Source organism: Dryobates pubescens, chromosome Z (assembly GCF_014839835.1).
Source record: "Dryobates pubescens isolate bDryPub1 chromosome Z, bDryPub1.pri, whole genome shotgun sequence".
NCBI classification, from domain to species: Eukaryota; Metazoa; Chordata; class Aves; order Piciformes; family Picidae; genus Dryobates; species Dryobates pubescens.
Genome location: NC_071657.1, coordinates 26,921,007 through 26,943,610, shown reverse-complemented (window position 1 = coordinate 26,943,610; position 22,604 = coordinate 26,921,007). Strand labels below are relative to the sequence as shown.

The window sequence follows — 22,604 nt, the reverse complement described above, 5'->3', positions numbered from 1 at the left end:
TTGTTCATATTATACAGAAATTTGCCCTCATTCAAAGTCCCACTATTCCAAGTGTAACAACATCAAAGCAATTTAAATTAAAAACAGTTGTACGAATATTAAAAATGAACATGTATTTTAATCAGCATAAAAAGGATGTGCTCTTTACTCACCACAGGGCATCAAGAAAGTTTGGAAACTTCTACAAGCAACCCTGCTCTGGGACTTTGTATTGATTTAATTATAAACCTGTAACTGAAATCCTTTTACAATTATGGATGAAAAGATGAGTGGGCAAAACAAAATCAAACATAGTTGTGTTTTTTTTTTTTCATTCTGTGGGTGCTCTTATTAATACCGATTACTTTATAAACCAACCTGAGAAATTACTCTCCTTTTTCATCAGCACTGTTATAAACAGAAGAGACTCCATCTGTAGCAATCAAGCTGAGGATCTATCATCATTTGTACCACAGGGGCAACTTCTGCAATGCTTGCAGCACCAACCACCTCTCTAGCAAGCCTGTTCCAATGTTTAATCACCTTCTCTGTAAAGAAATTCATTCTAAACTCCACTTTAAAGTTCTCCTGTCACAGATTTGACTGTTGCCGTGTGCCCTATCACTAGATCCCTAGGAGAGATCAGCAGCTCCCTCTCCACCTCCTCTCCTCAGGAACCTATAGAGTGCAATGAGGTCACCCCTTAGTCTCTTTTTTCCCCAAACTAGGTGAACCCAAACTCCTCAGCAGCTCCTCACAGAGCATGCCTTCCAGCCCTCCGACCAGCTTTGCTGCCTTTTTCTGGGCTTAACACCCTCTTAAATCGTGGACCCCAGCACTGTACACAGTACTCAAGGTGAGGCAACTTTAAGTTTATGGAGATTTTTTTTGCCACTGTAACGTGCAAAAACAACCGTCTTTGGCGCCAAGTTCTCCCCGAAGCTCCACCCCAGAAGGCATTGCGCAGTTAGTTAACCGAAGTACAGGTCCAGCCTGCCACTTGCGTAGCGCTGCCTCTTCGGGCCAGGGCCCTCACGGGCGCGGAGGGGAGCTGACTGAGGGAGGTGGAAGGGAATAGCGCCCCACAGCCCCTCAGAGGAGCTCAAGAGCTTCCCTTCCCACCCCCACCCCCCCCGCCCCAGTTGAGCCACCAGCACTTACCGAAGAGCGCAGGCGGCACCGAGAGGTGACCCCGGTTTCTATCACCTAGAGCTGAGACCGGGGAGGGGGCAAAAGCGGGCAGCGCGCGCGCGCTCTCATGCACAGCTCCCCAAAAACACCGCGCGCCTCAGCAGCCAATAGGCATCATGCGTCGCGCGCGCTTTTAAGCATCGCGAGAACCACTCCCTCCGTTTCCCCCACCACCACCCGCCCCCACCGACGCCGGGCGGCGAGCACAAGGCGGGGTTTTCGCAGACGCCATTTTCTCTGGCGTGGTGGCGGTCGTGGTGGCGGTCGCTATTCTTTGCTGCTCCGCTCTGTACCTCTCCGTCGCCACTCCCACTGGACAGCGAAAGGGACCGACCGTGGAGCAACGGTACGCAGGGCAGCGGGTGGTGCGGCAGATCAGCCTCTCTTCCTCTTGGTGCCGGACCTGGCTCATTTTCGCCTTCACGGAGGGCGGGGCGGAAGGGGCCCGCCTCCGATTCTTGATGGACAGCAGCCTTATCCAATAGTGCGTTGGCGGGCCCGGGCAGGGGGGAGGGGGCAGGACCAATCGCCTGGCGGTGCTGGTGAATGTGAGCGTTGCTGGTGGGGGCTGCTACCTTTTCTCTCCCGTACGCGGCGGGGCCGGAGGTGGGTGCAGGTATGCAGTCTGTGGCGGCGTGTAACCGGGGCCGGCGAGGAGGGGGCGCTGCGGGCGCGCCGGGGGAAGGGGACGTAAAGGCCAGATTGGGCCGAGTTTCCATCGTGCCCTTTTCGGTGCCGTTACGTGACACAGCGGTGCAGGAAGCCAGTGTCTACCCCCTGTCACGGGGCCTCAATCTCCGGGAGCTGTCGCGCCCCAGGACTTATATGGGTTTTCGGGGATGGTCGAGAAGTGGGCGAGGGTTGCCTGGAGGAGACTGGGGTATCGCCGTTTCGCTGATGGTGAGGGAGAGTTCCTTCAGACGGCTGAGGGCAGTCTGCAGGCCCAAAGGCACCCTACTCCCCCCGCCCTCCCCAGCACGTGGGGAAAGCTAGAAAGGTGCCCCTGCGCGGCCATGAACAATGTGGCCCAGCCAGCGTGGCGCGATGAAGGCCGGCAGCGCTGTCGGATTCTCTTTGAGGGTGGGGGAGCTGCAAAAGCTGGGTTACTGCGCCTGCCCTTGGTAATTCTGTGCCCGGGGCAAATTATCGGGAATTACGGCGGGTGGAGGGTAGGGTAGTGTCGGCCGCGGCCTGTATGGAGGTGGCCGCAGGAGGCCTATTAGGGAGCGCCCCGCGTCGCTACCGCCGCTTTCTGGACCGGTCGCTGTCGATCTCCGTTAGGGACAAGGCTGTCCAGTTTTCCGGTTGTGCTGGTGCTAGGACTGCTGGGCGCCTCCTTTGTGTCTCCCTGGGCAGAGGGGGACAAATCTGCGACCGCGTGGTAGTGGAGGCTTTTCCGCTCCCGACTCCGCCTAGCAGCGGACAGACGCCATTACAGCGGCCGCCATTTCTGCTGGTCCCTGCTGCCGGGGAGGTGAGGCTGGGCCTTGGGGAGTTATGTAATGCTGCCGTTCTCCCGCCCGGGAGCCAGTTGGGCTCGCCGCCCTTCGCGTCAGCGGCTACAGAGAGGCGAGCGGGAAGAGCCGCTACGCCCGGAGGGAGCGGCGCCTGAGATGCACTGGCGTGTCCTAGTTCTTTTCCGCGATGTTTGTGGAAGTTCGTGCCACCTCCTGCCTTTCGTGGCCACTTTATCCTTTCGGTGTTTACAAAAAGTACCACGAAATTTAATCCCTGTAACTCGATTTACCCAGCAGAGGCCGGTAACTGAGAGCACTTTACATACAGACAACTAGGGGAGGTTTGTCTAGGCGGGTAAATACACGCGACTAGAGGAGGCTGTGCCCTACATTGTGACTTACAGTTCACCGTCTGTAGTACTAAAATTGTTTGGATGGTTGGAAATAGAATAACTGAGGTCCGAAAGGCCTGTTTAAACCGTGTGAAAATCTATTCGACCTCTCCCAACTGTTCCCTCACGTTAACAGCATTTTGGCAACGTCTGGCAGAGATTTTGTGATAATTAAATCTGTGCGTGTCCATCAGCTCACATTAAGTGCCTATAAAGACGAGTGTGAGCTGGGAATGCAGTGCCTGCTGTTAGATTGTACAGCAAGCAAGGCAACAATTAAAAATTAACAGCTGGCTGAGAGTGCATTAAAAAAGTTAGAGGCAGCTCGTTGTTGTTTTTTGTGTTGGTTGGTTTGTTGGGGCTTTTTTGATCCTTCTGGTTGCCAGAATGAGAGAATATCATTTGTTGAGGCAATAGAAATTAATAAAATACAGTGGGATAAAATATGATTATCTGTGGGAACAGTTTTGAGAATAAGTTGCAGTATTTTTTTTTCTAGATTTCTCTTCACTATCACTTAGTATTTGAAAATCAGCTTAACAGAAACAGGTCACAGGCAAGATACCTATTTCAGAAAATCCTAGAGAAATTCAGCTACTTTTGATACTCTTTCTTGGTTTTGTGTGTGCAGAGGATTATATGTAACTACAGAGGGTGGTAATTTTTATTTCCCCCCCACGTGTGGCTAGAAGTTGTAATTTGTCTTTTCCTCTATTGAACTTGAGTGGAAGGCATGCTAAAATGCCTGCTAATAGATTAGTGTAGCGTCTATACGACTATTGCTGATGATTAATGTAATAGGACACTAACATTAGTTTGTTATGTAAAGTCTTCTAAAAAGTAAACCAAAAGTATCCTAAAAACTGTAATTCAGACAGTAACAGTTAATCTGTGTTTACAGACTTCTCATATCCTGTTAGCAGTGTGTTTGGTCTGGGTCTGCTTTCTATTTGATAAAGAAAAGCTTTGCAACAAAAGCTCAGGTCAAACATCTGTTTTTTGGCTGTAGTGAGAATATGAGCTGAAAATGAGCAGTCAATAGTGATGTATGCTGTTTTCATAGGCTCTTGAAGCCATAGGCTGTTGGATTTTGATCACGCCCAGAACACTTGACTTTTTCTCTGCAAGGATATATAATAGTGGTAAGTTTTAGAAGCAGGCATTTATTTTTGCCCTTTTTTTCATTAGCACAGTGTACTGTTTGTTTTTTCACAAAATAGATGTACAAGATTTTTTGTTCTTCAACAGGTTTTCCCTGCCCATCTAAGAAGAAAAGGCAATGGAGACTGAACAACAGGAAGAGACATTCACTAACACAGAGACAAATGGTAATTTTTTTAAAGGACTGTTTTTCTAAGAGAGAATCTCTTTATATTTTATTGTTTATAAATATTTCATATGTAGAATACAAAAAATGCTTTAACTGTCGGCAGTAGTTTTTCATGCTGCATTTAAGCTTTTAAAGTGGACACATGCTTTTGGCGCATAATGCACGATCTTTCTATTGGCATACTTAACACATGGGATAAGCAGCTGAAAGTTGTGATAAAGGATTTGAAAATACTTCATAGTTAAGTATTCGGTATTTGTATGGAAAGCATGAGTAGCGAGTATTGTCAGGCATATCCATTAATTGCGTTTTGTGTATTGCAGTTTTTACATGCAGTAGTATAAATGTGTGAAACACCTCAAAAGAGCTTAATGAAAAACTTCTTGGGCATAATTAGTAAAGAAGTTGGGGCATTTATCCTGCTTTTTTGCACAAAGTATTTAAACTGATATTTTAATTTGTCTAACACTGAAATAGTAACTTAGAGCTTTTTTGCTGAAAGGCTTTTTCCCAATTGCACATCATAAATACCAAGTGGAGGTTGCTGCACTGCTTTAATCAGTATGTGTTGCAAATTTCTTGCTGGCTGTGTGAAGCATTCTGGTGTAAACTACAGGTCATAGATTCTAATAGATTTTCAGTGGTTAATCAGTAAGTAAGCTGATGAAGTAAAAACCTGTTTCTCTGCTGTGGATGCTCAAGACTAGATGTCAGTAATTAGCATTTGGTTAATAGGAAATAAGGTATTCATTCAGAGAATGAATTTGGCGTGTATTCCATTTTATTACAGCTCCACAAGTTAAATGAATGTTTGTTTCTCCCCTATGGACCTTTCTACAGGCAAACGTCCAGCAGAAGATATGGAGGAAGAACAGGCCTTCAAGAGATCTCGGAACACAGATGAGATGGTTGAATTACGCATCCTTCTTCAGAGCAAAGTATGCTTTTTCATTTTTAATGGTTTTGCTACAGCATTGCATAAGGCAGTGTGGCAAAGTGAATTTTTGAAAGAATATATACTTTATTTAACGCAAGATAACTTTTTTGGAATAACTCAATGTGCATGAACAGTTTTGTGTTGGTGATGTAGTTATTTTCAGTGTTTATTTTGAAGGGTAGGTCCCTGAAGAGCAGCAGTTTTAGAAGATAGACTTGCTGAATAAAAACAGCAAAATAAATGAGAGGTTGTTATTTTTAAGGGAATTTCTGTGTATTAGTCTTTCAAAAGGAAACAGATTGGAGAACAATCATCTGGCGATTGTAGAATTAAGTGTAAGAAGTAAGACGAAGTTCTTTAGGATTTTTGTAACTGTCAAACAGATTTACAAAATTTTTTCATATACATGTATAATCAATGTGAAGAACTGCAGTAGCAGTGCTTCTGTGGGGATTGCAGTGGTTTGGTTGACAAGTGTAAACAGTTATGTATGAATTTCCTCTGGTGTTCCCAGTTGTTAGAAATGATTTGTACTTTCTGAAGTACCTTGGTCTTTTGTACTGGCAGAATGTTACCGTACCTCTGCATCACATTTCACATGGTACTGCAAAATATTTTGCGTACCGTTAAGCATAATGCATAATTGTGTGCTAATAGTAATACTTTCACATGTAAAGTGAATATATAATATTCACTTTATATAAATATATATATAATATATATAAATATATATATAATACTTTCACATGTAATCACTGGGTAAAAGCAGAGTTTAACAGTTACCCTTGATTATCTGCCAGTTTATTCTTGCTGATTTCAGAAACTTCAAGTTAGTGGCTGTTAATACAGGCTTTAACCATTTTCAGAATGTACTTCTCTGAGAAGTCAGTTGTTAGAGAAATGAAAACCAAAGTCAGCACTTTGAATTATCAAGTGTTTGGAGTGCAAAAGTGGAATTTGCAAGCACAGTCCTTTTGGGAGGAGGGGAAGTTACCATAAATGAGGGAAATAATTGACCCGCATTGTATTCATACCGTATATTTTCTTGAGACTTCTAGGTTGAGGCTTTAACACATGCAGAATTACCTGGAAACATACATTTGGAACTGAAATACTAGTTGTGAAACTGAATATCCTTCTCTTCTCTAAATTCAGTAGTGTAAGAGTTTTTGACCACTTTTTTTCATAGGCAAACTGTATCAGTTTGTTTCAATTTGATTAGAACCTTTTAAAACCAGTGCTTGCATGCCTCCACCCCAAGGCCAGCAGCATAATGCAAAACCAGATTTACCTTAGTCTTGAGGAGTTTGAAAATGCAGTCTGTGCTGTGTTGCTGTAATGTGACTTCTGAAAACTATTTTCCAGAATGCTGGAGCAGTGATTGGAAAAGGTGGCAAAAATATTAAGGCACTTCGTACAGACGTGAGTATATATGTGTTTGAACTAATTTAACACCCAATTCTTTCAGAGCACTACATCAAAAGCTTGATAGCTTGCATTTCTAGAAATGGGAGCAATTCAACTCTAGACATCAATAGTCTAGTTACAAGTAATTTTTACTGATTATTAGAGCAGGTAACTTAGTTCTTAAATTTCTGTTCTAATGAAAACCCAACTTGACTCATGGCAGGGGAGGTTTATATTAAATCTCTTCCCTTTTTAATACAATTCCACAAAATTACATACTTCATGTGAGTTAACATCCTAATTAGAAATACTGACAAAGCTTAAACCCCTTAATTGTACCATTTCCCATTTGTGTGAATCAATTATAATACTACTGGAACTATTGCAGGTGGCTGGCTTAACCCAGTGATAGAGGAATTCTGTATCTTCCTTTAAAAAACAAACCAGTCTATCTGTTCTTCAACAGCTTGCATACAAATCTCAAAAGCATTGATGTTAAGGTTTCTTGATTTTAATAAGGCTATAGAACAGCAAAAGAAAATTCTATTCAATTATAGTTGGAAGCAGTTTTAAACAATCATTACTGACTTGCCTATTCACATTTTACAGGGGGTTGACTCTTGTGATTAGGCACATGCTCAGCATAACGTGTATTTATAAACCTTGGCAACGCTTCTTAAATTCCATTTGTTTACACTCCTGTACTTGACATCAGCTACAATTTCAACAGTTTTCCAATCAAGACTCTTATTAAATACAAGATTTGGCAGTATCTCATTACGAATCAGTTCCAACTAAGTGCATAAACTACTGCAACTAGAATTGAGGTTGAAATGGTCAGGAATCATACATATGCTCACTAACGTTGGCAGCTAGTTGTCTTTTTCTTTCTTTTTTTTTTTTTAATAGGATGGTTTTTTGTGGTGGTTTTTTCTTTTTTTTTTCCTTTCCTTTTTTTTTTCCAACTTAATGCGTCACCTAAGTCCAGATAATTTAGATCGGTCTGGAAGACTAACTTTCCCAATCTTCCCGAGGTTCTAATAATAGCGATCTCAACAGGTTTTGTGTCTACCCTCATGAGCCAGCCTGCTACTGAAACATCATATGTTAGAAGTAGTTTAGTCAGATCAAGTGACTCATTTTTAAGATCCATACTGTTAAACCACAGCTGGTGTAGCAATCCGTAATTGTGTTAGTCTTCAGAACAACTTAAGCTTGTTTCATTAATTGAGAGTAATGAGTATAGTTTGTATTAAATTAAAATTTATTGCTTTTCCCCCTTTTCCCTCTCCTTGTTTTTTTGGCCATATATCTCCGTTGCCCATGTACTGGATCGACTTGCCCCTGCGTTGCCCACCATGACGTTGGCCCATCCGCCCCTGAACGCCCATGTGAAAACCCTGGTTGGCTATGCCCAAAAATGTGCTCGTTGCCAAACGGGTACCATACTTGACAACTTCTGATTGAATACCCATGCCCAATGCCAACATCCACGAACGCCAATGACCAATGCAGTACAATGCCAGTGTTTCAGTCCCAGACAGCAGTGGCCCCGAGCGGTATGTCCCAACAGTTTATGCCTCACTGCCTGATTAGAAAGAGAGAAATGTATTTTATTACCTGCCTTTGATATAATTAAATAGTATCCCCTTATAGACGGTGTATTGTTTTTTTTTTCCAAGTTTTCTGTCTTATTTTGCCCATTAAGTCTTTTTGTCACTGAACTTTTACGTGAGTTGCCCACCCAAACAATCCACTGATTTTATTTCAATGGAAGGAGCACAGCTTCAAGTGTTGCATATTTGCTGCATTATAAATCAAATTGTTTCAAAGTAGACTCTCGCTCTGTCTTTGTGGCCCACCTTGCTCCTGTCAACATTGCCTGTTCATAATTAATTTCTGATGAAATGCTAACTCTGGTTCACTTCCCTTCACTTCTCATTTGTTTTGTCTTTTTTTGTCTTACATTTGTATTTGTTTTCTTGGAGAACCCATTAGTGATCTGATTTCTTAACTGGTATCATAACCTTACTCTGGATACAGTGTTCACCACTTGCATATCCCCACTTTTCTGTGAGAAGGTGTGCCAGTTTTACCTATGTAATAGCGAGGGTATCCTAAATTAGTGGTGGCGGGGAACATGAATATTCACTTCTACTTTCAGTTCTGCGTCAGTTTCTTGCCCACTTAATCTGAGCCCTTCCAAAAGCCCGTTCTGTCTTTCTTTCTGCAAGGCCTACCTAATCTTAAATTTATCATGCATATATATTGGGCATAAACAAAGATGCATGTGTTGTAAATTGAGCAAACAGGTGTACTTTAAATGGGGAGTATTGTAAGCTCTTCTCTGTAGTAAATCTGGTTAGAATTTTGTGTATGTTTACTAAAAAAATTTACTTCTTCTTTTCCACCTTCACTGTATTGTCTGGCATTATGGCCTCCAACAGCATCTTGAGCATAAGCGCAGATATAGAGACAATTGGAGAAATCCTGAAGAAGATTATCCCTACTTTAGAAGAGGTATGTCTCTTGATGTTTGTTTTCCTTTTGGACGTGCAAGATTAGCCTTTGAAACAAGATGGTTCTAGATTATTTGCTGCTTTTTAAATACAGGGAATGAATTTTAAAAAGACATTTAAAGAAAAGTGATGATTCTCAAATTACATGTTAGCACTTTGTTTTGCCTTTTCTTGTGGGCCTTTTTTTGTGATGAGTTGTTTGGGTTTTCTTTAGGTTGTTTTTTTTTTTTTTTGTGATTGTGGCTTTTTGAGGTTTCTTTTGGTTGTTGGTTTTGTTTTTTTCATAGAGGATAGAGTCAGTGTTTATTAGGGTTTTCAGCAACCCTCCTCCTTTTCAAAGTACTTGCTTTCAGACTTGTTTCATCCCCATTTAAAGTAGTATTTTGTGTTGGCTTTGTGAGAATGTTACAATGTTTGATACATTTTTCAGTAATATATAAGGAAAACTGATCTAACATCAGTTTATGTTGAAGTAAAGTGCTTAAGTATTTGTGACCCTGTTAGAAAAAACACTGAATTACAACTTGGCAATCAATCTTGGTTCTGTGTTTGGAGAATAAACTTCACCAACTCCTGAACATTTCAAATTTTGTATGACTAATACTGTTTGTCTTGTATCCTTCTTTCTTACAGTATCAACACTACAAAGGCAGTGACTTTGACTGCGAATTAAGACTTCTCATTCACCAAAGTTTGGCAGGAGGAATTATAGGTGTCAAGGGTGCTAAAATTAAAGAACTCAGAGAGGTACTAGTTTCTTATTCTTAAGAGATCTGCTTCTTTTTTTTTTTTTTCAATAAACAGTTCAGTGTTTTATGTTCATAAAGGGCAGATGCAAGTATCTTCTGTAGAGTAATTGCTCCAGAACATATGGATGCATGATTTTGATGTTCTGAAATACATCTGTGAGTTGCAGCTTTCTTGTAAGCATTCAGAAGTAAAGTTAGTGGTGGTAGAACCTGGAACTTCTAGTCAAGCTTGAAACAGTATCTGTGTAGAGTAATGTTATTGAAGAAAGGACATTCTACTTCCTAAAAAAAAAAATAATCACATTCATCAGTCCTACAATGAACTGCTGTATGCATTAGATTAGTGTGGTTACACATACAAAATTGTTTAGGGCAAATGCATCTTCACAAACTCTTACTATGAAAACTCTTACTAATGGCCCTTCTGAACTTAAAATGCCTCTCTGTTTTCTATTCATCCTTGACGTTGTGTCAGAGGCAATTTCAGATCTGTTCAGGTATGAGCTGGTATTGTGAGTTGAGAACAGCAAGATAACTGTAATCCTAGCAGTATTGCTGTCTCAAATCCAAAGCATGTTTTCTTGACATGTGAAGGTTAGTACACCTCTAAGGTCCCAACAGATAGGTGGTCCTTTTGTTAACATTTAGATAGCATAGATAAATCATAATTTAGAAAGAAATTGTGATTTTATTTTTTTTTTCCTTTTCAACAAAACTGTCAGGACAGATCTTAAGTACAGTGAAACTTGTTGCAAGAAGTTAGAAGCAAGCATGCTTTTAAAAGGGCTGGGAAATTTTTGTTTGGATTGTTTGTAAAATTATTTTAATGAGTTTATGAAGTTGTTTAAAATACTTAGAAAATCTCTGGTTTGTTTTTTTTTTTTCTTCAACAGAACACTCAGACAACCATTAAGCTCTTCCAAGAGTGTTGTCCTCATTCCACTGACAGAGTAGTTCTTATTGGCGGAAAACCTGATAGAGTTGTTGAATGTATTAAGATTATCTTGGATCTTATCTCTGAGGTAATGTTTATGAAATGAATTTTATTTTCAGTGTCATTCATGAATGTTTCAAGATTTATTTACGTGTAGAATGGTCTTTCACTTTCTGTTTTGAATTTAGTGCCTCCTGCTATCCTAGTAATAAAGCAATCATTACGACCTTTTGAAAGTATTTCCCTTTTCTGTAATTGGGTGCACTTCATGGAAGAGGAAAGCAGTTTTTGATAGTAGTGGACCATTATTCATGTTTCATATAAAACATTAAGATGCAGAAATTAAAGAGAGAGTGAGACAAAACTGATTAGCCACTAATAAAGTAACGACAGTTTCTCAATATTGTAGTTAAGCTTACAAGAAACAGATCACCATTTCCTCTTTCTTACTAGCATAGTGAAGTTGAAGAATGTACAAATGAATGACTTAATGGACAATTGTAGTAGTCCTAATTGGGTTGGGGGATTGTCTTTTTGTTTGTTTTAGTCTCCAATAAAAGGACGGGCCCAGCCTTACGATCCCAATTTCTATGATGAAACATACGACTACGGTGGCTTCACAATGTTCGATGATCGAAGGGGACGTCCAGTAGGCTTTCCAATGCGTGGAAGAGGAGGTTTTGATCGAATGCCTCCTGGTCGTGGTGGACGACCTATGCCTCCATCAAGAAGAGATTATGATGATATGAGCCCTCGCAGAGGACCTCCACCACCTCCACCAGGTCGTGGTGGTAGAGGTGGCAGCAGAGCTCGTAATCTTCCCCTTCCTCCTCCACCACCTCCTCGTGGCGGGTGAGTTGCTATGTAAATACATTATACAAAACTCACATTGTGTACAGTCTCCTAAATCATATTCTCCTCTTCCATGTTGATAGTAATTGTGCACGGTTGTGTGTGCATTAGACCAGAGTATTTTGAAAAGTACTGGTACTTAATTACTTGCTTCACTGCAGTAGTCTACTGGGACGATAGTCAGTAGTGCTGAAACTTAAACTAGAGTGGTTTGAAGTTAGGCTGTATAAGCTATGAAATTGCAAATTTAAATTAGACTATTTAAAGTAGTTTATAAAGGAATTCATGTGCTACTGCCTTTTTTCCCTTCCCTCCCCCCTCCCCCCATTTTTAGAGATCTCATGGCCTATGACCGAAGGGGCAGACCAGGAGACCGTTACGATGGCATGGTATGAGCTTAAAATTTGCCTTGTTTTGTCGCATAAGCACAGTTAACATGCCAGCTACCTACACGTGGTTGCTGAACACATGCACTTAAGTGTGGGACTGGCATGGTTCTGGTGATAAAATCTTGTCTGTAGAGGTGGTCCCATGTGGAGGACTGTTTGGGGAGTAATGTGGTATCTTAGACACTGCTTGCTTGCTTTCCTCTATGCCACCAAAAATTACACTGAAAGTTTAACTGCTCTGTCCTGCAGGTTTTCTTGCACTGATTGTCTTTCAGTTTTTTCTAGTCAGGATGACAGAAGTGGGAATTGGTAGGCTTTTCAGATAAACAAACATTAGAATGCCATTCTCTGAAATTCTTTGATTCGCACAAGCATTCTTAATACTGATGTTGGAAAAAAATAAGTTTAAATAGAATAATACAGTTTATAGAATAATACCTGTGAAAAGCTCTAGTTAGGCTAGAAGGTGGTTGTTCTTTTGAATCAGTTCTTAACTGTTTGGTGATTTCATTGCAAAAATCCACTGTCACTCCATATTTTTTGGTACTAGGGCCACTGCTGAGTTGAATCCTAAGTTAATTCTGATACTTGTTGAGGAGAAAAAAAAAGTCTCTCCTAGTATACAGAAGTTGAAAAGGAAGGCTTAAATATACTCCTCTATGTGAAACTTCCCAGCAATCATTTACTGTTGTACTAGATGTTTTCCTCCTGGGAAATCACATGTTCCAGAGGTAAATCTCTGTAGTAGCAAGCTGCTTTTCCTCTTTCGGCTTTGGTTGGCACCTTTTTTAAAGTGACAGCTGAGACAAGATTTTTACTGTTATGTTTGTTTTAAATGAATAGAAAAGCAAGAAGTTGAGAAAGTGCTATGGGATAGGCTACCTAAATGGGATTTTCACATTTCCTCATTGCGAGTGTAAGTTAATGGAAGTATGTAATTGCAAGAATGTTACTTGCTTATAAAGAAATACTAAAAGGAAAGATTTCACACAACAAAGTGTTATCCATGTTAGCCTACATGTTAAGAAACTGGAATATTCCTTATTTGTCTTTACATGTTTTCAGAGCTTAGTTTTTATACTCTTATATTTGCAACTAATAAAGCCAATGCTAGGGCATGTATACTGAATATCTTGATGAGCCAGGTCTTACTTAGCTTGACTTTTGGGCAGCAGTGGGTTCTATTTTTATTCTGTTACTGCTGGAATGGAAAATATATTTTGATTCTGCTTAGCCCGATTTCTGTCAGGTTGACCTGGGTTTCTACAAGCACTTCAGGATATAGTTTAGTGGTTAGGGTGGGGCTTGATGATCTTAGAAGTCTTCTCCAACAGGAATGATTCTAAGTAACTGTGTACCTACTCCAAATCAAATGCCTGTGGACCATAAGGGCTCTGACAGTTTAAAAAAAAATAATAATAATAAAGTTTCTTATTTAACTCCTTCATCCTCAGTTTTTATTTCAAGTACTCACAGAGATGAATGTGAGGGGTGGAAAACATGGTGGGCAAGTCTATAAAGTAACTATCCCCTTACCTCTTTCTGTAATTACCTGATAATTTTCAAATTGTCAAGGTGTGAACAATTCCAAAGTCTGAGTTAATAGAGATTTAAATCAGAATGTGTTCTGGTAAATGGACTGTCACTTCTCAGACTTCTTTGAGTGTCTTCAAACTTCTGATGTGCTTGTGTTCTTCAGCTACTTCTTGGAATTTTTTATTCCATTTACATATGTGTATGTATTGATACATGAGAACTTAAGTACATGCACTTAAAAATACAAAGCATTCTTCATGTTTAAGTGATGTGGCATTAAGAAGCACATTAAAAAATCAATAAAGGAAGAATGTGTGACAACTGTTCTATTTATCCATGCAGATACTAGAAGAAAGTAAAGTTACAGCATTTCACTCTCTTGGATCATCCTATTAAAAATCAGAGAAAATTAGGATAAAAGAATTCGACACCAGTTAAGGGCTACACATTTTCTTGCATTTGATGTTAAAGTTAAGCTGTCTGGCTTATTCTGCCAGTATGTATGTAATTTTCCTTGCAGTGTGTACATCAATTGCTGAAAATGCATAACACTGAATGAAAGAAGTGCTGTACTTCACATTTTTAAAAGGTAGCAGAAGCAGTTAGGCAGAAGTAGGTTGTTAGTCTGGTTATTTGCTTTATGAGGTAAATGAAAATGAATTGGTAGAACACAAGAAGCAGTGTTCTTCCTGCTTAAGTAGCTGTCATTGTAGAGATAATCACTATTACTTGTTTTAAACTCATTAATCGTTTGTTTTCTAACACATGGCAGGAATAAAATATTTCGATATCAAATAGCACTTGAAGGTATTCTCAAAGACAGAAAAAAGGAACTTTACCCCTAGTTGCCTGACCTTTGTAAGAGAAGAAGCCTCTTTACGACTGCTTACAGTTCCCCCAAAATGAAACTGAAATGGAGTGAATCATGAAAGTAGTCTTAAGTCGTAAAGACCTAAGTCTTTGTTGCAATACAAATGTTTCTGTACCAGTATGTATTCTGTTTGCTTGCCAAGTTACTTGTAAGTCTGTGACATAGACTTATTTGACATTTGTTTCCTCTTTTACTCATATTGTGTTACGTCTGGAAGATGATGCAGTGTCATGTGGATGCCTGTGATGATATGCAACCACCAGAGTTGGTAAGTGTGTTCAACCTTTTCTGTAAAGACTGCTTAATTAAACAGATTGCATTGATCTGTATTTATTGATCCTGATTGTAATCAGTATTGACTAGCACCTGTTGAAAATCATAAAGCTGTCCTTCTGACTCAGAATTTATTGGCAGTTTATCTTACAGCATGTCCTGTACAGTAGTTGAAAAGAGGGAAGTGTGCAGCAGCACAGCTAAAAAGAGAGGATCTTTCTTGAACCTCTTTTTGCCTCTTCTATACTCGCCCCCATTTTTGTGTTGTGAATAGTAACTTTCTCCATAACCAATGCACTGTAGGTGCAAGGATTTAGGATATATATTTTGTATTAACTTCATAATGTATTTTCTGCTGTTTTAAACATCAAGTATTAAAAGTAGCTTCTTGCTTATATTTGGGGATAAACTCTTCTGCTTTACTTGGCAATGCACTTGGAAATGCACAATTGATAGATTCAAGAAAAGGAAATCAAAGGGGTTCATCAAGTGCTCATGCTGTCTAGAAGATGGCAAAGTGCTGCTAAATATTAGAAGTTTGTACTCGGCTTGTAAGAACACAGCAAATGTAATTGCTTAACTCATCTGCTGTCCAGGTCATTTGCTGTCCTGTAGTTTAGGGAGGTAAAAATGATCAAGGAAATCAGTGTTCTTGAACACTAATTAGTCCTAAAAGAGATCTTGAGACAGATAACAGGATTATGTGTGTTTGCATTGTGCTACTCTCATCAGCCTCTGAGCTAAGCCTTAAGCTGAGTCCTTGATTCTCTTGCATTTTGGACTCTACTACAAGCTCCATTAGGTTTCGCTACTAAGTAACATGTTTAAACAACATAGGTTGCTTAGAAGCAGAGAACAAGCTCAGCTCTTTGGTCGAGTAGCTTCCATTCTGATCTTCTAAAAAGGTAGTCTGAAACAGTATTTAGGGGGAAAAATGTTGCAGTACAATGTGAAAGAGTAGTTCTGATTGGTTGAGCTTGGTGGGTTGCCCGGTGCTCATCTTGCTGCTTTCTCACTGCTCTTCCTTAGCAGGATGAGGGGAGAAAGTAAGACAGAAAAGTTCATGACTCAAGATACAATACAGGGGATCACTTGATAATTACCATCATGGGCAGAACAGAGTTGACATGAGGAAGATTAATTTATTGACACTTAAAAACACAGTAGCATGGCAAGAAACAAAGAGGAAAACTGAAAACACCCTTTCCCTCCCACCCTTCTTCATCCCAGAGTCAACTTACTTCCTTCATTTTCTGCTCTCCTCCTGTATCAGGAGTGGTGCAGGAAGGATGTGGAATGGTGGATTGCAGTCAGTTCATCAGGCTTTAGCTGTTCCTCACTCCTCATGCTGTTCCTTGCTCCATTGTGGGGTCTCTCTGACAGTGTACAGTGATTAACAAACTGTTCAAATCTGGATGTTTCCAGTAGAGAGCAGTTCTTCAAGAATGGCTCCAGCCTGCATCACCTTCATAGAGTACAGTGCTTTCAGGAACAAGCTGGTTCAGTTTGCACCCCCATTGACCATGTGTCCTGTCAAGTGTTGCCACTTGTGTCGGCCCCCACAGACTGCAGCTTCCTTCAGGTCATTCCCACCCAAGCATAACGTCCTCTGTGGACTGCAGTGTGATGATCTGCTTTAGGGCAGTTCTCTATATGAGCTGCAGGGGAATCTTTTTTCCAGAGCCTTGAGCACCTCTTTCTCACATCTTTACTGTGGTGTCTGCAGGGTAGTTTCACTTTTTTTCTCTTCCTAATCTCACTGCTAGTACAAAGGATCACAGAGGTGCCACCAGCTTTGCCAGTGACTTTAAGCAGCACTTTTAAGGACTGTTAAGGGTCCATTTTGGCATTGGCTAGAACTGTGGTATTGACTGGCACAAGTACAGCCCCATATGCTTCTCATACCGGTCACCCCACTGGTCACCCAGAAGTTGAATTCCAGAGAACTGTGCATGCTTGTTCTTTGAGTCTCTGGGGAAGTAAAAAAATGGAGTCTTGTGCACTTAGAAAGTATTAGATGAAATGAAGCACTTGATTTCCATTACTGATCTAGAAATCTTAAAATCAGAGGCCAGCAGTACTTATTGCTGGAGACTTGGATTTGGTATATGGTGATTTTAGTAGAACAGAAGGAAGCTGTGATGATTATCTGTTCTAAGGTACAAAGGGTTGTGATGTGACATAGTATGAGCAGAGTTAAGTGCTAGAGCTCTTTACAGCTTTGGGCTTGGGGTTTTTTGTTGGTTGGTTTTGAGGTTTCTTTCTTGAAAACATAGAAGAAATAGGAGAATTGACAGTCACTGGATTAAATTTTTTGTGTTAAAACTGGAGATTTGAACGTCTCCTGAGCTGTATTGGTAGCATTAATGAAGTTGTACTCTGGTCTTTTCATTTGAATGTTAGTTTAATCAGAGAGTCAGGAGTAAAGCATCATCAAGAGCTGCCTAGCAGCAGCTGAACTGGTGAGACTGCTAGGTTAACTGGTATAGCTGGGTCCTTTATCTCATTTGTTGTCCCCATTACAGAAGGAGTCACAGTCTCCTCAGAGAACCTGTGCTGTGCCAAGTGCACCCAGGGCACTGGCAAGGACCAAGCCCAGCTGTATCAGGTGCTGGCCAGAGCTATGACAGCAGTCAGACTTGGTGTTGAAACTGATAGGTTTGTAGGTTATTAAACTTTCTACCTTAGGAAACCACGGGGACAGACAATTACAGAGAGAGCAAACTTCTAGTCTTTAATCATACTAGAAAGGAGGATTTGAAGAGAAAATGAGTAGGTGAGAAGCTACATGTATTATTTTACATGTAAGTCTGTCTGCTGGCAAGGCCCAAATCAGAACAGCCCATAGAAGAATCATCCAGATAAAGGTGGATCATCTTGTTAACAAAAATAAATGAAGCAAAAGACTTGTTGGAATCCAGTGCCAAAAACTTAAATCCAAAGTCTTGGATCATAGATTTCATAGCTGCTTGCTCTGCAGTTTCTTAACTCTGCATTGGTTGTTCCTATTTAATATCACAGTCAAACATTTAAGATTATTTAAAAGCAAACTGAAATATTTTACCATAAAAGTTATGTACGGTTATGCTTCCCCACACATCTTTTTTGTTTCTGGTCTGCCCTCTACCTCAGTATGCCTTTGGTTAGCACCATGCTGTTGTATTTATAGTAAGGTTGGGGTTGAGATGTTTACATAAAATGGGCTCAAAGTTAACAGTGTGACACTTAGGATGAAAATGTGTTAATAAATCATGGCTACTCACTTTTTTTTTTTTCCCCCCTTTCTCATACAGTTTGAGGGTGGCTCTGGATATGGTAAGTGTTTATATAGAACCTTTGCATGTACTTAATTATGTGGTTATTAAAGGACTTGATGCATACATTTAAATCAGACTATCCTTATGCAGGGGGACGTGGTACATACGGAGATCTTGGGGGACCTATTATCACAACACAAGTAACAATTCCCAAAGATGTAAGTAGAGTTGACTTGCTTTCAACTTTTTTTTTTCTTATTTAAAAAAGTCACAAACTTCTCTAAAATTATGTAAACAGATCAGAGGTATTTAGGGTGTTTGACAAGTATTTCTCATATCAAGTGTTTTCTAGAAATCACCTGAAGTTTAGTCTTCCATTGTTTGTTTTCTTTTCACTTTAGAGACACACTAAACAAATTCACTAATGGTTAATATTCAGTAATAGAGGTGGTCTGTGCAGTTTGTTTTTTGCAAATGAGCAACTGGTTCTCCCAGTTTCTAATCAATGTCTGTTTGTACAGTGTGGTAGGTTCAAACGATCACATACAGCTAACATTGCAAGGGATATTTTGAAGCTGTAAAGAAGTAAGCTTCCATTGCAGCTCTTAAAACTAAACTTGTGGAAGCTACTCAAACACTGCTGTGATTTTAATAAATTTCTAGAAATTTGTGTCAGGAGTTGAATGCTTTGCTTTCTCCCCTAGTTGGCAGGATCTATTATTGGAAAGGGAGGACAAAGAATCAAACAAATACGTCATGAATCAGGAGCTTCGATCAAAATTGATGAACCATTAGAAGGCTCAGAAGATCGGATAATAACTATTACGGGAACACAGGACCAGATACAAAATGCACAGTATTTACTGCAGAACAGGCAAGTTAAAGTTTCATGTTCCTACTGTCAGTTTCAAGCTGATTGATGTGTACAGGCTAAAGTTGTTCTCTGTGGTGCAGTTTTTACAAGGCAGGTTTTAAGTAACTATTTGAACCTAACTTCTCCAGAGGTAGTTTTGCCTTGATTCTTTCCTCCATGCTAATTAAAATGACAACAGCCTCAAAACTAGTATTGCTGGAAGATGCCTTAACCAAGCAGTCCTCTTATTTCTGTGGTGAAAACTGCTGCAAAAAAAAATACTTGTAATAAATTACATAGAGCCTGTAGAAAATATAGAAGATTTCAGTGAATGTTGGCCTAGTTCTGTGTGGAAGACTAGTGATTTTGTTGTTTTTAGATAACAAAATTGACAACAAATCACAGTCTGCCATATGGCACAGACCATGCCTCTACAGGACAAGTTGAAATCGATTTGGTGCTGTTATGCAGCATTTCACACGTTGCTAACATTATTTTGTCTTTTTTTTGCCAAATATTAACAGCTTCAGATTGAGTTTGTTTAGTTTTGTTTTATTAACATGTTGGTGGTCATAGGAGATTTCAGTGTTTTAACTTGAATATTTGACTTCAGATTACTAATATTTAAATGTCTCTAAAATATATTAATATACCTACAATTAATGGCCATTAATATTTTTTTATTTAAAATAATTAGACATGTATAATTTAGTCTGGTCTAAGAATGTCAATTGTGAATGTTTATGCAAGATGTATGGTCCATCATTCTAATACATGCTTTTTTCTTTTTCTTTTATAGTGTGAAGCAGTATGCAGATGTTGAAGGATTCTAATGCAAGATTATTTTTTCTTTTTTATAGTGTGAAGCAGTATTCTGGAAAGTTTTTCTAAGACTAGTGAAGAACTGAAGGAGTCCTGCACCTTTTTTTTTTTAATCTGCTTCTGTTTAAAAAGCCAACATTCCTCTGCTTCATAGGTGTTCTGCATTTGAGGTGTAGTGGAATATTTGCTGTCCACCAGATGTCATGTTTTAGTTCCTTACAAATACCTGGCGGGGGGAGGGAAAGGGGGCACGAGACTAACATGGGAATTTTGAAGCAGCAGCAGAGAGAGTGGATTTAATTTTTGTTCACTGTCGGTGGTAAACCGTAATGTTTTTCTGTAATTGTTGTGAATGCCCTGCTTTATGTACACTCTCTTTTTTTTTTTGAAGTGAGGAGGACACTGGTAGTCCACGTGTCCCTGACACCCTTTGAGGGTAGTGTGCAGAATGTACTGCTCTTTCATGATAGGAAACAGTTTATTACTTTGAAATAAATTTAGTGAACCTATCCTTGCTGGTTATTTTTCTTCAGATTTGCATAAGGTAATGTCCAAAATGGATATACTCTTCCCCTCCTCCCCCTGCCCCTTCGCATAAATGAAATTTGCTGTTAAGCTTGCTCTTCTGCTTCTTTAACATAGATGGAGTTATGTGAGGATGTTTACAAATTAAAGAAATCGTGTGAAAGCAAAGACTGATATTTGGGGAGAAGGCAAAAATACTCCTGCAAATGTGTAAAACCTGACATCTTTTGCAAGTGTTTGGCCCTCTTTGCAGTACATATATATATTGGTGACAGTATATAAATATTTAAAAACTTTGTGATGTCACTGAGTAAACAGTGGTAAAGTACACCTGGTTATAGACAGCTTGCTTAGTGCAGATAACACTGTTAGAAATGACAGTTGCTGTACCATTACTGAATTATAGTTGTTTTCTGAGCTTTCATTTGTATGAGGTAGAAATTCTTATAAATCAGCAAATTGATGGTATCTAACTCTGTAACTTGTTTTTCATTGTATGCAAAACTTTAACTTGGTTTTCCCTATTGTATGTTGAATTACATAGGAATTTTGTGGAAAAAAAATTAAAAAATATAAAGCCTCTGGATATCTCATGTAATACCTTGGCATTTGTATTTATAGTTTACAAGTTTAATTTCACTTCCTGAATAAAAACAAATGCAAAAGATACAAAAGTGTGTTGCACATGTGGATATATGATGAGCCCAGAAAAAGCATGGATTCCTTTCCTGTGTTTTGTTTTGGTGTTGGTTTTTTACTTCACCCAGGGTTGTAAAGCATTTCTCTTTGCTGTTTTTTAGGGGTTTGGTTTTCAGTTTGGTGGGTGTTTGTTGTTTGGGTTTGGGGTTTTTTTTAGTGCTGTGGTGTAATTACTGTCCTATTGTGGTGGTTGGCCCTGGCTGAGGGCCAGATGCCCACCAAAGCCCACTATTGTTCTCCTCCTTTGACGGGAGAGGGAAAATACTAAGGAAGGCCCATGAGTTAAGACAGAAGCAAGTTAATGGGATGAAAAGCAAAGTCTGTGTGTGGAAGCAAGAGCAAACAAAGATGTTATTTTCTGCTTCCTATCAACAGATGATGTTTGGCCACTCGGGAAGGAGGGCTTCAATACATGTAGCAGTTGCTTTGGAGGACAGATGCCATCAATAAATGCTCCTCACACTTTCTTCTTTCCCTTAGATTTTATATCTGAGCTGATGTCATAGGGTATGGAATATAACCTATTGGTCAGTTTGGGTCAGGTGGCCTGCCTCTTGTCCCAGATCTTGGAAATCCCTCTGCCTACTGTTGTGGGTGAAATGCTGGGAAAGCACAGCCTGGGTTCATGGCTCAGCAGTAGCCAAAATGCTTGTGTGTTACCAACACCCAGCTGCACCACTGCAAAACAGCGCTACAAAAGATGCTCTGGGGACAATTAACTCCACATCAGCTAAACTAAATAAATATCTCCAAGTAAGAGGTGATGTGTGAGAAACAAGCTTGCTCCTAAAAAAAAAAAAAAAAAAAAATCATTGAGGGGCAAAGTCTGTTAAGGTTCATTTACAGTGCTGGGTGCTTCCCCCCACTGCGGGCTTTAGTAACCAGCCCTGGACCTCAGCAAGGCCTTTGACACCGTCCCCCACAGCAAACTGCTGGCTAGGCTGTCAGCTCGTGGATTGGACAGCAGCACTCTGCTGGGTTAGGAACTGGCTGGAGGGCTGAGCCCAGAGAGTGGTGGTGAATGGTGCCACATCCAGCTGACGGCCAGTCACTAGGGGCATCCCCCAGGGATCAGTGCTGGGCCCCATCCTCTTTAATATCTTCATTGATGATCTGGATGAGGGGATTGAGTCCATCATCAGCAAGTTTGCAGATGACACCAAGTTAGGAGCAGATGTTGGTCAGTTAGAGGGCAGAAAGGCTCTGCAGAGGGACCTCAACCGACTGGACAGATGGGCAGAGTCCAATGGGATGGCATTTAACAAGTCCAAGTGCCGGGTGCTGCACTTTGGCCACGGCAACCCCATGCAGAGCTACAGGCTGGGGTCAGAGTGGCTGGAGAGCTGCCAAACAGAGAGGGACCTGGGGGTGCTGATTGACACCCGCCTAAACATGAGCCAGCAGTGTGCCCAGGTGGCCAAGAGGGCCAATGGCATCCTGGCCTGTATTAGGAATAGTGTGGCCAGCAGGAGCAGGGAGGTCATTGTGCCCCTGTGCTCTGCATTGGTTAGGCCACACCTTGAGTGCTGTGTCCAGTTCTGGGCCCCTCAGTTTAAGAAGGCCATAGAGACACTTGAACGTGTTCAGAGAAGGGCAACAAGGCTGGTGAGAGGCCTTGAGCATAAGCCCTAT

The 22,604-nt window shown here is 40.4% G+C and overlaps 1 protein-coding gene across 3 annotated transcripts; it reads left to right on the top strand.

Moving 5' to 3' along the window:
* Positions 1-1,425: 1,425 nt before the first annotated feature.
* On the top strand, positions 1,426-20,128 carry HNRNPK (heterogeneous nuclear ribonucleoprotein K). Of its 3 annotated transcripts, XM_054178122.1 has the most exons (16): positions 1,479-1,516; positions 4,083-4,161; positions 4,268-4,347; positions 5,190-5,287; positions 6,652-6,708; positions 8,209-8,252; positions 9,141-9,213; positions 9,846-9,959; positions 10,855-10,983; positions 11,443-11,747; positions 12,082-12,136; positions 14,761-14,811; positions 18,110-18,131; positions 18,209-18,291; positions 18,778-18,947; positions 19,726-20,128. In XM_054178122.1, exons 3-16 carry the CDS (start codon positions 4,299-4,301, stop codon positions 19,757-19,759), a joined length of 1,284 nt encoding a protein of 427 aa, XP_054034097.1. In that variant the 5' UTR covers positions 1,479-1,516; positions 4,083-4,161; positions 4,268-4,298; the 3' UTR covers positions 19,760-20,128. The 3 variants fall into 3 exon arrangements, with proteins under 3 accessions (XP_054034096.1, XP_054034097.1, XP_054034095.1); XM_054178121.1 differs by lacking the exons at positions 4,083-4,161; positions 18,778-18,947; positions 19,726-20,128 and having other exon boundaries at positions 1,426-1,490; positions 18,110-18,285; XM_054178120.1 differs by lacking the exons at positions 1,479-1,516; positions 4,083-4,161; positions 18,778-18,947; positions 19,726-20,128 and adding an exon at positions 1,706-1,786 and having other exon boundaries at positions 18,110-18,285.
* The last annotated feature ends 2,476 nt before the right edge of the window (positions 20,129-22,604 follow it).